The sequence below is a fragment of the Lissotriton helveticus genome, chromosome 7, assembly GCF_964261635.1.
Source record: "Lissotriton helveticus chromosome 7, aLisHel1.1, whole genome shotgun sequence".
Classification (NCBI taxonomy): Eukaryota; Metazoa; Chordata; class Amphibia; order Caudata; family Salamandridae; genus Lissotriton; species Lissotriton helveticus.
In genome coordinates this window covers 825984037-826002257 of record NC_136068.1, presented here as the reverse complement: position 1 = coordinate 826002257, position 18221 = coordinate 825984037, and the positions used below count along the sequence as shown (strand labels likewise).

The 18221-nt window shown below is 44.2% G+C and overlaps 1 protein-coding gene across 1 annotated transcript in view; it reads left to right on the top strand.

Annotated features, from left to right (window-relative positions):
• Nucleotides 1-18221, top strand: part of LOC144769251 (uncharacterized) — a 434380-nt gene that overhangs the window by 250138 nt on the left and 166021 nt on the right. Inside the window, exons 10-11 of the mRNA XM_078653312.1 lie at nucleotides 12474-12518; nucleotides 13077-13139. Of these exons, the coding sequence (XP_078509438.1) occupies nucleotides 12474-12518; nucleotides 13077-13139 (108 nt within the window). The remainder of the gene's footprint in view (nucleotides 1-12473; nucleotides 12519-13076; nucleotides 13140-18221) is intronic.

The window sequence follows — 18221 nt, the reverse complement described above, 5'->3', positions numbered from 1 at the left end:
TCGGCGCTGCACGGGTGTCGCTGAGAGGTACTGGGCCAACCCTGAACCAGGCACGGCTCCACACGGGTGACGGGAAGGGCACGGGCTCCCTGCTGCAGCAGGCACTGCCCTGCATGGTGATGGTGGGGTGCCAGGCAGGGCATGGTGAGAAGAACCCGAGGGCCAGGTGATGCGGACACCTTTCTGCACTGGGGCTGGTGAAGGGTGCAGGCGGCAGGGCAGCTCTTGGGTGACAGCCCGATGGAGACGCGTCACTGCACCGCTGATGGTGGGTGTGTGGTGAGCTCCCTGGAGAGAGCCCTGGGGAAGGAGACCGACCGCTCCACCTTTGACAATCAAGGGAACAGTGCAGCCCTGGTGAGAGAGATCCCGCTCCTTGGGTAAGTTGGGAACTTTGCATCGGTGCCAGTGAGGGGGGCAGAGCAGGCCCTGGGGAGAGAGAGACAGGGTGTACCTGCTTTGTCGCTGGGGCGCAGGAGCTGTGTATGCTGCCACATTCCTCGATTCATCAGAGCTGTGGGACACAGTACTGTCCCTCCCTCTGAGCCCGGGAACAGTGGCGCTGCTCTGCGCCATGGGACCCGGGGGTCTGGGTGCTGCTGCGGCGCTCGTGGCCTCGGAGCTGTGGGTGCTGATGTGGCCCTCGGGGCCTCGGAGCTGTGGGTGCTGCTGTGGCCCTCGGGGCCTCGGAGCTGTGTATGCTGCCACATTCCTCGATTCATCAGAGCTGTGGGACACATTTCTGTCCCTCCCTCTGAGCCTGGGAACAGTGGCGCTGCTCTGCCCCATGGGCCATGGGACCCGGGGGTCTGGGTGCTGCTGCGGCGCTCGTGGCCTCGGAGCTGTGGGTGCTGATGTGGCCCTCGGGGCCTCGGAGCTGTGGGGGCTGATGTGGCCCTCGGGGCCTCGGAGCTGTGGGTACTGCTGTGCCCCATGGGACACGAAGCTGTGGGTGCTGCTGTGGCCCTCGGGGCCTCGGAGCTGTGGGGGCTGCTATGGCCCTCTGGGCCTCGGAGCTGTGGGTGCTGCTATGGCCCTCTGGGCCTCGGAGCTGTGGGTGCTGCTGTGGCCCTCGGGGCCTCGGAACTGTGGGTGCTGCTGTGGCCCTCGGGGCCTCGGAGCTGTGGGTGCTGCTATGACCCTCTGGGTTGAACCGGTCGCTTAGGTTCCCTGGCAGGTCGTCACCGTACGGTTTCCTTTCACAACCATTCCTGGTAAACATTTATGAAAGGATAATTCGCCCGTCCATCAAAAGGCCCCCTTAGGTTGCCGGGCGGAATGTAAGACGCGCAGCTCGCCCGCACGCGAGGGAGCCTGCTGAGGTGAGCATCAGAGAGGGAAAAAAATGTAGTTGAACGTCAGCACCACCCAGGAGGCACGAGGCGCTGCATCTTCACGGCACCCGACCAGGGGGCACACATGCCTGAGCGGTGACCTTTCGCAGCAGCACCACAGATCATCCCTGTTGATGGAGGGGCTCTGTGTGGGTGTGTGAGGGGCTGTGTGTGGGTGTGTGGAGGGCTCTGTGTGGGTGTGTGGGGGGGCTCTGTGTGGGTGGTGGGGGGGCTCTGTGTGGGTGGTGGGGGGGCTCTGTCTGGGTGTGTGGGGGGGCTCACAGTGTGTGTGAGGGCTCTGTGTGTGTGTGTGTGTGGGGGCTCTGTGGGTGTGTGTGTGGGGGGGCCCTGTGTGTGTGGAGGGGCTCTGTGTGGGGGGCTCTCTGTGGGTGTGGGTGCGTGTGGCACTTGCGAGAGATTAAGCTATTGGCATTGTAAATGACAATGCCATTTATTTATCGGTTTTCAAAACGAACACATAAATAAAAAAATTGTCATTTACAATGCCAATAGCTCTAACTTTTCCAAAAGCGAAACCGTTGCATTGTAAATGCTTGTTTTCTTTTCTCTCCAGTATGGTGTAAAAATGTTCCCTCTGGAGAAACCCCTTCCCCTCAAGCTTTTCAAAACTGGATGGGGAGGAGCCCCGCCCTTGAGGTGGACTAAAACTCTGACCAGATTCAGAGTAGAGAACCAAACATGCCAACAAAGCCGCTTTAGGAGGAAGACCCTGATTTCCAAAGCAAAAAATGGCTTTAATTCAGCTTTCTCGTGCCCTAGGGAAAATACATCCCAAGATTATTTTTTATTTTAAATGTTCCTCTTTCTGTTATCCATATGTTGGCATGTGTGGTGAAGGGTCAGATCAGAGTCTGTGAAAGCCCACAAACTCACAGGTTTGCCAGCATTTACAACCTTTCAAAACAAGTAGCGCCTTGATCCGACTATTCAACACACTTGATGAGGATTCGCTGCTGCAAATTCTTGCATGCATAACTGAAATCGGCAGCGGTAAAATAATTTACTCCTACCAGGAATCATTTCAATTGCTGCGAGGTATGTGATGCTATTTCCTGCCTTAAATAAACATTTTCAACCAGAAATGGCTTAGTGAATTGGGCCTGCGGTTTTGATGCATCTAACTACACCTGTGACTCTGGAAGAGCTAACCTTCACCCCACAGGGCACATGCTTCTTTGATGTTTCACTTCCTGGAGCACTAAAACCTATGGTCAATACAAAACCATACACTGCTCTGATACACATCCCATTGTAGCCACTGGGGTTTTCTTCAAAGTTTGAAACACTTTGACACTAGCAACCAGCTTATACTCAAGCGCGATACGGGTGATTTCTGTGATACCAAGAAAAGAGTGCGCTGTCAGAGTGAATGCAATGGGATTTTTGTATCAGGAGCTGACTAAATTCAGTAGACAAAGTATGTGTGTAACTTTAGTTTACAGAATATTTTCAACGAATGATCATTGACTAGTCTAATAGATTGATGATGTATTTTGATAATATTTCTCACATTCAAAATGGTCTTTTTTGTTTGATGTATATCTTGTGGTTATTAGATTTAAAGTGTTTTTTTCGTCTGAAATGTAATGGTTGATTCGTGAGCTTTCATAGAACATAAACCCACGTGCACACCAATTATGATTTTAGCCTAGCTTAGTGGACTAGGTTTTTATTAACTGTACAATTAATTAAAATCTTTACAGTAAAAATAGAAGGTACAAAGAACAGTGATTCTGAAACTTCTTTGCTTGTTTAAAAGAAAGATGAAAAAAAAATTGTAGGCCACAACTGATTAAAAAAAAAAAGAGAGAAACAAAATAAGGAAGAAGGGTGCAGCTCCCCCAGTCTTAGTCCCATTTAATTGGCCTATCCCAGCCTTGTATGCGTGGGGATAAGTCTTTGCTTTCTTTCATAGGGGGTCATACAAGTGGCACTGTCAGTGATGATACGTCGCTAGTTCACATCAGCTCTAGACCGTTGCGTTTAGGGTAACCTTCCTGAATGATGAAATGCTCTTGTTGTGAGTTTTTAGTGCTAGTCTAATTTGGTGCACAAATTTCGCCAATCTCGCTAGTGTCATTGTGGTGGTGGTTGACAAACACAGGGCTGATGCTTCCGAGCATGATGTTATGCTCTGATTGAGGCAGATCGGACACAGCAGTCGCCAGCGTTCATTCTTAAATTGAGGACAGCAGCAGAGAAGGTGCAACCAGGATTCCCTTTTGTACGTGCATAACCTACAGGATATGGAGTCCCCTCTTTGGGCCCAAGCGAGGTTAAAGTCTACTGTCCCGAGCGTGATCAGCCTCATGGCTAGAATTTTGCTTCGGGCCTGCTTCAGGTGTTGTGATGTCCTCGCTTAAATATGGTTGTGCTTTGCCCGCAGTGTATGAATTGTTTAAGGGTTCCAAGTTGGAGCATCGGAGAAGGGATTTATAATCAAGTTCAAAGGATATTTCATGCACTTGTTTGTTGATGGCTCTCTTCCAAACATTTAGCGGGATATCCTGCCGCGCAAGATTTTCTTCCACTATTTTGAGAGCTTTAGTGGCGTTTCCCAACTTAGTGGACTACAAACACAAAGATTTCTGCCAAATGAGTAATTTAATGTCACTGGCTAAACAGTTTGAAATTGAATCAAACATGCATGCTTTCTATAAGATACAGGAGTGTGTCAGAATGAATTGTTTGTCAGCTTGGGCAGGATCTTCCAACATGCAACTGCATATGGAGTTATCACAAATGAAATTGCTGATCCGAGTCAAGGTGCCATCAAACAAACAGCCTTCATTAATATCTACAGATAATCTACTTTCCTCTGGCATATGGAATTCCAAAGGACACCTAGTCCCTTGGATGTTTAAGAATAGGACATTTGTGACGGGAAATCAAGTTCCAAAAGCACTCCTATCCATTCCGATGTGAGGCCAGACAAGAAACTCATATGACAGGAAGAGCACGACAAGAGTAAGGGACAAGGGCTGTAAATGTGGTACCTAGAAAGGCAGGCCAGTTCTTGTTCGTCAGCTCGGGTGGTGTTTGTGTTCGACTCCTGGAAAGTTATATTTCTCTCCGTTTTCTGGAGTGTAGTGATTTTGATTGATACAATAACCTGTTCAAGCAGTACACAGAACCCCGATCATACACCAGTGTTGAGCCAATATTGCTTAAGATGTTGTGTCTTCTTTGAATTAAGATGGGGATCCGGCATAAAGAGAGCAGCATTCAAGAAGATTCAACTATTTGTGACAGAGGGAGGATTAGAAGTTTCAGAATCTGAGTTATATGCCCAGCACCAGCTGCATAAGCAGAATCTTTGCTGGCCCAGTATTGTGAGCGTTACCTGGTGAGCTCCTTGAATACGCCCTTGAGCCTGATAGGAGAACTGCAGTGTTTTAATAAGGATGGCCCAATATTGCTTAGGCAGATGTTTCACAAAAACTAAAATGAGAATAGTTTATGTGCCTGACCGATAACGGAATTGCTCAAGATGGAAGGGTCTGGTGTATACCGAATGTTGTAAACTAAATGAAGCAGGATACCAGTACAGCTCAGTGCAGTCATTTATTGTCACAGATGATAACAGCGATCTTGGGCCAGATGTAGGTAAATCATATTTACCGACTCTTAAATACCGAATTTTACCGATTCGGTATTTAAGAGTCGGTAAATATGAAGTACCGAGATGTAGGTAAATCCAGATGTGGATTTACCGAATCTTTAAAAGTCGGTATTTACCGATTCGGTAAATACCGACCGGTAATGCCCCATTCATTCCTATGGGCTTTGAAGCCCATAGGAATGAATGGGGCATTACCGGTCGGTATTTACCGAATCGGTAAATACCGATTTTGACAAGGGTGCAGGGGGTGTCACTTTGACACCCTCTAGCACCCCCAAAAAAGGGTCGGGGCCATATGGCAGGCATACCTGCCCTAAGGGCAGGTCTGCCTGTCATATGGCACAGGTGTGCATGCACACATGTGCATGCACACCTGAATCGGTATTTCACCATCAAATTGAATTTGATGGTAAAATACCGATTTCTTAGGCCTTGTGGGACTCATAAGAGTCCCACCTACATATCAATTTTACAGATTCTGTAAAAATACCGGTCGGTAAATTTACCGACCGGTATATTTACAGAATCGGTAAAATTACCGATTTGCCCAGTTTACCTGCCCCTACATCTCGGTAGCCAAATACCGGTCGGTAACGGCCGAATTCGGCCGTTACCGACCGGTATTTGGCTACCTACATCTGGCCCCTTCTTCCCAGCTGACCCAACCCATAACTGTCACAAGTTAGAATCACAGAGGAAGGCTAGAGCATAGAACAACCTAACACTCTGGAATACTGAATGGTAAAGGACACAAAGGAAGGGCTAACATAAATACTGTGAAATACAAGTAAGTTAAATTACAACACATCTTATCCCTTTAAATAACACAGCAAAAGAACAGCTCAACAATTAAATAAATAATCATAAAGGATTATAAAGGTTAACAAAACAAATCACAAAGAAAGAAAGACAGCTTAGCACAGATAATCATTCAAATAAGGAGGAGGTCGACGTGTTCTGGGAGCCCTAGTAACAGAAGGAGGTCCATCAGGTGAATTAACTCCAAGGGGTAAAGGAACAACTTGTTGGCATACATTAGATGCATCACCACCACCCTCTTCCCTTAGAACAACAGGAGAAACAGGAGGTACCTCCTCAAAAGCAGATAACAAGTAACCAGAAGTTGAAGCCAATTCTGAGTCACAAGAATCAGGCACCAGAGAGACACCACTCGAAGAAAGAAAATTAGGAGACAGACCGCACTTCTGAAATAAAGCAACATTACGAAGATTCCACTTCTCACCGTTCTCAAGAACAACATAATCAGGAAAAGAAAACTTAACTTTATAAGGACCTCTAAACTTGTTTAAACATTTACACACTCTGCCGGGCTTAACCTTGACTAGGTCACCACAGGAAATTTTCCGCACAGTATCATCAGGTTGAGACATACCATAAAGTCCCAGAGACTTATTCTTCAACCAGGAGGGATTCAACTTAGTTCCTGGACGCCTACCCCTCATCAACTCAAAAGGAGACTTGCCGTTAGACTCATGTGGAGTCGACCGATATGCCCAAACCATATCAAGAACAGCATCATGAGAAAATCCACCAGAAGCCAAAGACATCTGAATAATCCCCTTGATAAGTCTGTTAGCCCTCTCACAAACTCCATTTGCACGTTTGCACGTGGATTGTATAACGAAGTCCTGTGATGAGTAATGCCACAATTAATTAAGAAGTTACGCATGTCAAAAGATGTGAGTTGAGTACCATTGTCAGTAATCAGCGTATGAGGGCACCCCTCTTCAGAAAACAAGACAGAAAAAAATCTTTATTGTGGAATTGGTAGTTATATCTCGAACAAACTTCACAGTAAGCCACTTTGAAAAAAGATCGATAACCACAATAGCAAAACGCTGATCCAGGGGCAACTCAGAAATAGGACCAATAAAATCAAGAGAAATGCTATGCCAAGGTCGTTGTGGAACAACAATCTCACCACAAGTATGACCACCTGCCAGCTTAAGTCTTTTCTCACTATTCTTACATGAGGAACAATTCTGAACCCAAGAAGCAATCTGGGCATCCATGGCTGGCCACCAAAAATCAGTTTTAACTCTACGCTGGGTGAAAGTTTGACCTAGATGGCCTTCATGAGCCAAAGCAATAACTTTAGATCTTAACGAAACTGGAGGAACAAACCTATCTCCTCGCATCAAAATAACACCGTCAGAAAAGGACAACTCATCCAGAATTTTTATGTAAGGACGAACAGAAACAGGAACACAACTTTCCCGTCGTACACCTGTCTTCATCATATCCACAACAGCCTTTAAAACAGTATCTTGAGACATAGTGGAGGACCAATCAGCCTGAGTGAAAGTGCCAACACCCAAAGATAACACGTCCTGCACAAATGCTATCGCAATATCATCCTGCAGATCCAATTCATCATTAGCATGACAGTCAACAGAAAGTCTAGATAGACAACTAGCCTGAATGTTACGCCAACCTTGGACAAAAGAAATATCATATTGATACTCCTGAAGTCTAGATGCCAACCTGGCAAGTCTAGGAGAGCCTTTACCTGAACTACCCGGAGAGAGAATACTGATAAGGGGTTTGTGGTCAGTGAACAATTTAAAACGAGTACCCCATAAGTACGTTCGGAAGTACTGCACTGCCCAAGCAGCAGCCAGTGCCTCTTTCTCAATCACTGAGTAGTTTTTCTCAGAAAGAGACAAAGTGCGTGAGGCAAATGCAACGGCCCTCAGACCTTCATCATACTTCTGCAAAAGAACAGCTCCCAATCCTGTCGAACTAGCATCAACCATTAGGGTGGACATGCGCTTAATATCAAAAGGTGCCAACATTTTCGCGTCACACAATTCATGTTTGATATCATTAAAGCATTTTTCATGAGAATCATTCCATACAAACTTTACCCCTTTTTTTAAAAGTGATCTTAAAACAACTGTCTTGTCTGAAAAGTTTTTCACAAACTTAGAATAAAATTCAATGAGGCCCATAAAGGATCTGAGTTGGTCTTTGTCAACCGGGCAAGGTGCTAAACGCATCGCCTCTAATAGGTTTTTCTTAGGTTTAACACCCTGTGAGGAAATTTCATACCCCAAATACTTAATCTGTGGCACTAAGAAAGAGCACTTCTCTTTGCGTAAAGTTAGACCTGCTTCCTGAATTCTAAAGAGAACTTCCTTAAGAGTAGAGTTATGATCCTCAACAGTCTTCCCAAAGATCAAGATGTCATCTTGAAAATACACTGCTTTGTCTATGCCCTTAAACAATTGCGTCACCATGCTTTGGAACACACTGGCAGCTGATGTAAGGCCAAATGGGAGACGGGTAAATTGGAAAGTGCCCTCAGTGGTAATGAAAGCTGTGAGACTCTTCGATTCATCATGAAGACGAATCTGGTGGTACGCACTCTTAAGGTCAAGTTTGGTAAAGAATTTAGCCCCATTCAAAGTAGAAACTAACTCCCCTATATTGGGAAGTGGGAAAGTGTCTACAATAACATTTTTGTTAAGGGACCTAAGGTCCACACAGAACCTAATCTTCCCATCTGATTTGCGTGAAATCACTACCGGGGACACCCAATCAGAAGCCTCAACGGGTTCTATTACCCCCCCTGTAACATTTCATTTATTAGATTTTTCACTTCATCTCTAACAGTTATAGGGACTCTGCGGAGCTTGTGCTGAATGGGAATAGCATTTTTCTTTAATAAAATGTTATGGACATAACCATCAAGTCGACCCAATTCACTTCTGAAAACACTTTCAAACTTATGCATGATGTCATTCAAAGATTCATCATCTACCACCATGACTTGACACTCAGCACGAGGATCTACTCTAAAATGAAGGTCGTACTGATGAATCCACCCTAGGATTGGAGGACCATCTAGTGCTACATATACCTTTCCATCAATAATTCTGCCTGAAAAAGAAATGTTCGCATCAAAATACCCCAACATTTCTATGTGTTCACCTTGGAACCCAGTGGGAACAATGTCACATTGTAGCAAAGAGACATCAGGCCATTCTTTCTTAAACAAAGGTTCTGGAATTATTGTGTGCCTCGAACCCGTGTCTACCATTAAAGTGACATCACAACCATTTATATTGAATTCGGCCTTTGGACGAATTTCTCTCTTTTCGTTGATGAGATTTACATCAGAAAGAGGTTCTACAACTACTAAAATGTTGTCATTATCCCTGTGAAAGTCCATAATGTCATCTTGTACAACGGCCACTCTCTGTTTACCTTTGAAACGACACATTTTGGAAAAGTGACCCACTTTTCCACACTTCAAACACTCCTTATTATTCGCGAAACAAAACCTTGCATCGGAAGAATGGGTATTACTCCAGCACCTTGAGCAAAATTTGACATTAGGCTTCACATTCTGCTTTTGTTTGTAAACAAACTTTCCTTTAGATTTCAAAACAGCAACAGACTCATCATCACAACCCTCAAATTCTTGTGAAGTATAATCAGAAACAACTGAGACAGAAGTTGGTTTATGAAACTCCTTCATGCATAACTCTGATTGTTCTACCACTTTGGCAAGGTCAATAGCAGTTTTGAGAGAAGGATTTTTGGCTGCCCATAGCCGCTCTTGGATCTTCTTATTGTTGCACTGTACTATTAGATGGTCTCTCACCATCTCGTCAGCCATGGCTCCAAAGTTACACTTGACTGATAGTTCTCTAAGTCGAGCTACAAAATCGTCAACACACTCCTCAGCACGTTGTTTAGGAGTATAAAATTTAAATCTATTCAAGACTAAATTTTCTTCCTTGGCAAATCGGATTTCTAGACGAGACATGGCATCAGTATATTCATCAGGAGCAGATTGGGCAGATGAGTGCAACTGTTGAGGTAAGTATTTAAAAATACGCTGAGCCTCTTTTCCTAAAGCACTTAGTAATAAAGCTTTTTTACGTTTAGCAGGAAATTGCTGGCCATCTAAAGCATCTAAGTAGTTCTCGAACATGACTATCCAGTCTTCCCAAGGAATGAGAGGAGTGCCAGGTTCGGACAAAAATGGTGGAGGTAGAGCAACATTAATTTGTTGAGCCATACTGCTTTATTAAGTGGTGAACAAGTTTCAAAGTTGTATTGTAAACAAGTTGTTACCAGGAAAATTAGCCTTGTGTTAAAGTAAGTATACTACAATTAAAAGTAAGTAGATGCAAGTACATTTTTGAGTCACCGTGAATTTGGAGCCGAGTCCTTGCTCGTTGTGCGCAGAGAAGCTCCGGGGAAGACGAACAAAGTAAACAGAGAAATCCAAGATGGCAGCACGTTGCGTGGTGACGTCACGGTTCCGCGTAGGTAACGCGGGTCAGGAAACGTTGCTAGGATACTTCGAGACGCAGCGCGAGTTTCACGAGAACACAGCTGATGACGCTCTCGTGGCTGCGCTCGAGACAGAGACGTTAAGGGTGACATCTAATCCCAAAAGTTAATTAACGTCCAAACGAACCTTTCCTGAAGTTACCGATTGATGCAGCCGATGAGAGGCGTCGCGATGACCGTAGGAAGGACAAGGCACTGCACGCAGGATCCGTTTTTATTTTCTTTTTGAGAAGAGAGAACTCGCTGCCGTTTCAGTCTGTGGCTCGGTATCCTCGAATCAGGTCAGCTACCAAATCGTCGCCAAAATGTTGTAAACTAAATGAAGCAGGATACCAGTACCAGTAGAGCTTAGTGCAGTCATTTATTGTCACAGATGATAACAGCGATCTTCTTCCCAGCTGACCCAACGCATAACTGTCACAAGTTAGAATCACATGGGAAGGCTAGAGCATAGAACAACCTAACACTCTGGAATACTGAATGGGAAAGGACACAAAGGACGGGCTAACAGAAATACTGTGAAATACAAGTAAGTTAAATTACAACACCGACCTTGGAATCAATGGACAGAATTGAAAGTTTGAATGGTAAGGGATATTAATGAAAATGAGGGACTGCGGCTGTTAGGAGACATTATGCACAATTATAACATACCTACAGGACAATTACTCTTGTATGGCGGGACGGTAATGCAATAACATGAGTGATGGGACTCCAGAAAAGCAGAACTATGCATATGAGATATTGCGGTTGCTATTCTCACTGGGGGGGGTGAGAGAATGGGAACTTTATTGTACCAAGCAATATTAAACAATTCGAAATGCAGATTAATAGATATTAGGGATACATGGTTGACTGGTCTCAGAAGTGCTCTTGACAAAAAAAGAATGGAAGTGAGTATTAAGATGAACGCAGGCATTTCTAAGAATGCAAGATTTAGATAGAAACAATATAATTTCATCCATAGAAACTGTCCTACTCCAAGAAGAGTTGGCCGGATTGGCCATAAAGCTGTTTCTTCATGCTTTTGATGTAGATCCCTGGAAGTAGGATATTTGCATATGGCTTGGGACTACCGGGTCGTTAAAGATATTGGGAACTTTAGTGAGAGATGTGATCGGTAGAACTGACTTGTTCAAGTCAGAAGAAAGTCTATTGGCGCTAATGTACCACCATAGACAAAAAAGTTGAGTAACAGATTTGTGGACCTGGCTTTATTTCTTGCAAGAAAACAGATTGAGATGACTTGGAAATGCACGTGGACACCAGAAGTCTCAAAGTGGCCTAGTAAAGCATTGAAATTGGCTGTGTTCGAAAGTATGATGCTACATATGGAGAGGGGTGGTAAAGGCATCACTAGCTCAAAGGCTGTCAGATCTTGGTCGCTAAAAGCAATAATTATAATCCCTGTGAATATTAAATGAAAATTCCAGGTTTTCATTAACTGACTTTGTAAGTAATTTGCGGATAAGTAAGAGGAAGACATTACGAAAACCTGTGGCCAGATGGAGTGCCCCACCTGGGAGGGGTAGGAAAGGAATGAGACCTTTGATCACCGAGGATTCCGGAGTGACTACCAGTGATGTACATGAACCATTTACCCTGGACAAACCTAATAGTACAACCTTTCAGTGCCAAAGAAAATTATAATCAAATAGCTAAATCACTGGGAAAGTCATATTTATAGGTTGATTGTTATCTGACCCTAGTTGTTTTTGTTTAATTTTGTGGTTGTGGTATTAAACGGTTTAGGCGTAAGTTTTAAAAGCAAGGGGAGCAGTATAATAGTACAAGTTGATGGTGATAATAATCTGGAGCGTTGCCTACTTTCGAAAGTGTTATACAATCATTTGTTTTTTTTGGTTTTGTTTTGCAATCTGTTATTTGGAAAACTAGTATATAAATATTTTTTAATATAGTATCGACGAGGTTGTCCTATGTAAATGGTCTGATGTTAAGTCCACGGCTTTCCAGATAGTGATCAAATACCATTTTAATTTTCTAAAGAAAACTTGAAAACTACATGCTATCATTCAGAACATTTTCCATATCATGATTTTAGACAATACTCTGCCTTTTTGCCACGAGTGAGATGTTTGATGACAATTTGATTAATCAAGGTTCTTTCCATATGTATTAAAGTCCAAAAAAACATGCTTGCTTCACAGGGAGAAGATGGGATCCCAGGGCTTCCAGGACCCCCAGGGCCTAAGGTATGAGCACAGTCCACACTGCAACATTATTTTGCAATTGTGAATATGCTGTTTGGTAGAAAATATATTTTTTGATTTATGATTAGAAAAAAGTCATTGGTGTGACGGTCTAAAGTCATGCAGCGAGTTTAATGGCAGAACCAAGACTAATGTGCATTTGACTAGTCTGTCTTGTGTCATTAGTTACCAGTTGCTGAGATTAAGTGATGCACACCATCCATCATTTGTTTTTCTAATGCACTCGCACTAAAAATCAAATGACCCTCTGAGAGCTTACTTCCACTTCAGTCCACATTTGACTGTGGCAAGTTTTCACCAGACCAACTCCTACACAGAGCCACAATGGAATGTTGGTTACACATTTGATCATATGAATAACAAATATGAAATAAAACAGCATTCTAAACATCCAATTCTTATTCATGACCTCTACATTCACGATAGCACATGAATGTAAAAATGTAATCCTACTTCTGTACAATCCATATTCAAACTGTAGCTAAATATTGTGAATGTTTGTACACTAATGACATAGAAGCAAATACTTTATATTTTCAGGGTGATGAAGGAAGTATGGGCCCCAAAGGAGAAAATGGAGTGGATGGACTTCCTGGGTCAAAGGTAATGTACAACTCTTAAATAGGTGTTCACCTCTGTCCATCACCACCAGCAGGTTCACCTTCTTACTGTCAAGGTTTTTAAATGTGTTCATTTAATTGCATTTATGCCATCTGGTATCAGTGCAGAAGAGCATGTATGGAGGAGGAGCACATCCAACCGTGTTGGTAAACCTGCAACAAATCCCACAGGTGCATGAAATAATGCGACATGGAAGCATTAAGTTAAATATTTTAATACTCAATTCAGTTTGTAGACACTTCAGATCATGGGGGTATCCAGTTTCGAAAGAATTCAGTCAATTGAGCAATTGGAACTATGCTAACTGGCCTCCTGGCACCATGGCCATCCTAGATGGGCCAATTTAAAAGGTCCATTCTGTGGGTGTTTTTTTTTATATCTCATCACAGCCCACAGGACCACAATTAGTTCACACACTGGCTCTTTCACGCCGCTCCATCAAGGAATGCCATAGTGCCCAAAAGGCCAGCCCTACACTGAATATTCTATATGATAGAATACGTATTAAAATAAAAGGTCAGACCCATTGTGTTCGAATTTCTTTTATTTGAATGAAAGGAAGACACAAATCATCTCTGACCCTCAAATGTGACTGACTGCAAACCATTTAAGGGAACTTTCAAGGTTAAAAAAGTTTCCTACTCCAACCAGTGTGCCCGTTTGGGAATCTCTTTTGATTTCTTATGTCTTGTTCTTGAAAGTGCAGAAAACACCGGCGCCCAAAGGCCATATTTGCCGCCAGCATGGAATGAGGGCTCGGTGTGAAATTGCCCTGGTGACATCACTGGCAGGTAGGGCTGATGGAAAGAGAAATATTCCACATGCTGCTCAAATCATAGTTAATAAATAAGATATTTGTATCTAAATCTTTTGCCTGCCATCGCTAAGAAGCCATTTTGGAGTTGAGCACTTTACGCAATGAGATAATATAAGCTCTAAGGAATGTGTCCTCTTGCTGCCTGGTTTCAGCAGCCACACTTGTCACTGACGTCACCAGTGGACAACCAGCCCTTAGGCTGGCGTTGTTCAAGATGGAGGAGGGATCCTCGAGTGGCAAACATGAATACTCAAAGCGCTGTTGGTCGGGCTATATGTTTGGTAATCGTATGCATAGGATTTTGTGCAACCTGATAGGTGTTCATTGGTATAGTACTACTATGGATTTTAAATCTACATATATAGGTGAGTGCGAGGAGTCCTGGTTGGAATTCTTGGCATCGCTACAAGCATGATTGATTGCTCCAGCGCTTTCATCGACTTTCCAGTCCCTCTTTTATTCTCTTCTTGCTCTGTTTTTAGGTCAGGTAAGAGAGCTCCTTGAAACATACATGGACAACGCTGGTTGCTTTAGTGGATTACAGCCGGAAGAGATAGCGATCTTTAAAACTACTATAATGGTTCACTGTGGGAGGGTGACTCACTGTCCACGCGTGAATCTACCGAGCCTGCCTTCTAAATCTAAATTCTTAGTATGTCGAGTGTTAGGAATTTTGAATGCAGAAAACAGCTTCGTTGATGTACGACACAATATTTACAAAAGTCACAAAACCGAAAAATGGTGTTTATGTCCACTTCATAATTCAGAAACACACTTTCATCATGGCCCCGGAGAATTAATGAGGAGTTGCTACAGCTAGCTGAAGCCACCATTGGCTTATTACTTCACATGCAGGTACATTGAAAGTAATTCAGTGGTGTAGCTACACCTTAGGCCTCTTGTGGCGGCCCCTGCGTCTGCCGCCCACGGCAGCCTAATCGAAGAGCAGGGGGTGGTTCTGGTGTTTCATGCAGCAGGTAAGAGGGTAGGGCAGGTAAAATGGTAGGGGGAAGGGTGATGTTGAGTCTTACGGCCGGAGGTAAGGGAGGGCGCCAGCTGCCGCCCCCAAAACTCGTGGCACCTGGGGCGGTCCGCCTCCATCGCCCTCCGTGCTACGCCACTGAAGTAATTACATTGCGGTTCAGTACATCAGACGTATAGTTACATTGCAGTCCTTTACATCGAGACTTTGCAGGTAAGAAGATGTTAATTTTGTGTACATATTCACATATACATGTACATATACTGATTGAAAAAGCTTTATTCGAGTTATACACTCATAAAAGCACTGGCATATAAATTCATACATTTTAAAACATCAAGCATTCTATAACAACAATTTATAATTGAAAATACATAATACCAAAGCATTAAAATTTTTACCAATTGGAATAAAATAAGCTTTTTCATACTATGCGAATACTAAATGCATGCTGAGGTATGGGAACCTCCGCGTTACAGACCATTCCCAAAGTTTGGACAAATTAAAACTCATACCATACATATTGCCCGCATTTTTTGAGGTTAAAGTTCATATACAACACCCAGTAGATATTTGCAAGGTTTAGTCAAACAAATATAAAAATGTGAAAATCAAAACACATCGGGGAGTAGAGCCCGCCTCCTTATGGACCATGCCCACCCCAGGTATTTAGCTGTTCCAACTACGATGGGCATTTCAGTGGAGGAACAGATAATTCTCAGCCCCTCCACACCGCTTCGGACACCAAGATTCCTACATACTGGAGCCAACCATGATTTCCTTGGGATTGCATAGGACTCACATATAAACAGGAAGTGTGCAATATTCTCATTGGGGGCCCCACATGACGGGCAGCACAAACCACCACTAATTCTCCAGCCGGATGTCAGGCACCTCAGGGGGAGAGAGCCCGCCCTTAGCTGGAAAAATAATTTCCTATCTAATGGGACAGTTATGCTGTCCCAATACTTTTCCAGGGATGGGCTTTGTTTGATTTCCAGGAATCTTCCCCCCATTGAATCCGAGGTTGCGCTCCTCCATAATTTCTGATCTATGTAATCCCAATATATTTCTTTAATGTTGGTTTTACTGGGGAATACTTCCCCGAGAGGGTTTTCCCATAATTTGGAGAGCCCAAGTTCCGCAAGAACGTCCTTGAGCGTTTTTAGCCATTTAATTTTGCGAAAAACATCTAATTTGGCTAATGCTAGGAAGCCCTCGGCATAGTGCCTTATTTCCATGGTTGTCCAAAGCCGTCTCCAATAAAGGATTGGCCTAAGTCGGGCTCGGTCCCTGAGCGATTTTCTACCTAAATCAAGGACAAGCGGTATTAAGGGGGTGCTTTGGGGAAGACTAGTTATCCCTCTCAAAAACTTGTTCTCAGATTTTTGAATGTTGATAAGACTCTCAAAGCCCCAGACTTCGGCCCCATAAAGGGTTGCGCCCAAGGCTTTGGCGTCATAAACCATAAGAACTGGTTTTATGGGCCTGGTCTTAGATTTTACTTGCTCAAGCCTGAGGGCTCCTGAAATTTGCCGATGCTTCAACAGCGCCTTCTCTATGTGTCTTGCCCAACCAAGTTTGCTTGAGATCTCAACCCCGAGGTATGTAAAAACATTTACTAGCTCCAACTTAACATTATTCAAAAATACCCTAGGTTGAGATTGACGCTTATGCCCAAAGGCCATCAACTTGGTTTTATTTACATTCACCTCAAGACCCCGTTCTTTGCAAAATGCGTCAAAAATGTTCAGGGCTCTCTGCAGGCCTGACGGAGTCTTGGACACAATCAAGGTATCGTCCGCGAACATCAGAATTGGGACTCTGATGCCCGCTAACGAAGGTGCGTCAACCATTGCGTCCAACATCCTGTCCACGATGCCATTGATGAACAGGGAGAACAGCAGGGGTGCCATTGCACAACCCTGCCGCACTCCCCGCTCAACCGGGAAATTAGTAGTGGATTCCCCATTCCTCCCCCACTGGACCTTGGCGTAATTGCTCTCGTGGAGACGCATTATCAGCGAGAGCAATTCAAGGGGAACCCCAATTTTGGATAAAACCTCCCACAGCGTGCACCTGGGCACCAAGTCAAAGGCAGCCCTTAGATCTACAAATGCTACATAAAGGCTGCCTTTACCCAGGAGTACAGTCCCCCACCGCAGCATGGTGAAGCGGAAAATTTGGTCGACCGTACTGGTTGCACGTCTGAATCCTGCCTGGTAAGGGGATAGGGCATTATTGTCATCTACCCAGGCCATAAGTTTGTCGACAAGCATCTTCCCCACTACTTTTTGTATAGTAGCCAGCAAACTTATTGGTCTATAGTTTGCTGGGAGTGACCGATCGCCTTTTTTAAAAATCGGTATAATTATGGCCCCCTTCCATATATTGGGGATTTTTGCCCCTTTAGCCAAGCCATTTCCCAACAAAGTCGCATATTTTGCCCACTTAACCTTGTCATGCTTAAAAATGTCTGAAGGGATTCCATCCAGCCCAGGGGCTTTTCCCCCCTGCAGTGTTGAGATTACAATTTCCGCATCCTTAGTGTTAAAAAAATCACCCTTGCAAAATACCATAGGGATAAGTTCTTTAGCCACTATATCCCTACACTCAGCATACTGGGGTTTAAAATACTCGACCCACAATGTCTCATCGACATTGTTGTCGGGATTATTGGGGGCGCCCCCTCTTCCCCATTTCACGATTTTCCAGAACATTCTGGAGTCCCTTTGACCTGAGGCCTCCAGTAGCTCCTCCCAGTACTCCTCATCCCACTGCTTCTTAGCCTTTCGAATACTGTCATTATAACATTTCCTTGTAGCTTTAATCGAGGCCTTGTCCCTGCTTTTGAGTGCTCTACCCAACTCCAGCCTAGCTACCCTACATTGTTTGTTGAACCAGGTTGGAATTGTGATTGGTACTTTCCTATTAGCCTTCAAAGGTTTAGTGAAATGCGGTTTTAACAGAGAAAAAAATGTCTCATGTATGTCAGTTATTTGGACAGAGCCTGGTAGTACAGGGTCTACTCTTTCCATGGCGGCAATGGCATTGTCAACCTCCAAATTAATAGACTCCAAGGTGGTCAAATTAGCCAGGACATATGGCCATTTCACCCTTCTTGAGTCGTTGGCCATAACAGGTACGCTCCCACTACCTGACACTGAGTTGGCTCGTGCGGCCTTCCACCATGAGTGGGAGACGCAGAGAGGATTGTGGTCGCTTTCTATTCTGGCCACAATTTCCATGTCACCCACGCCACACC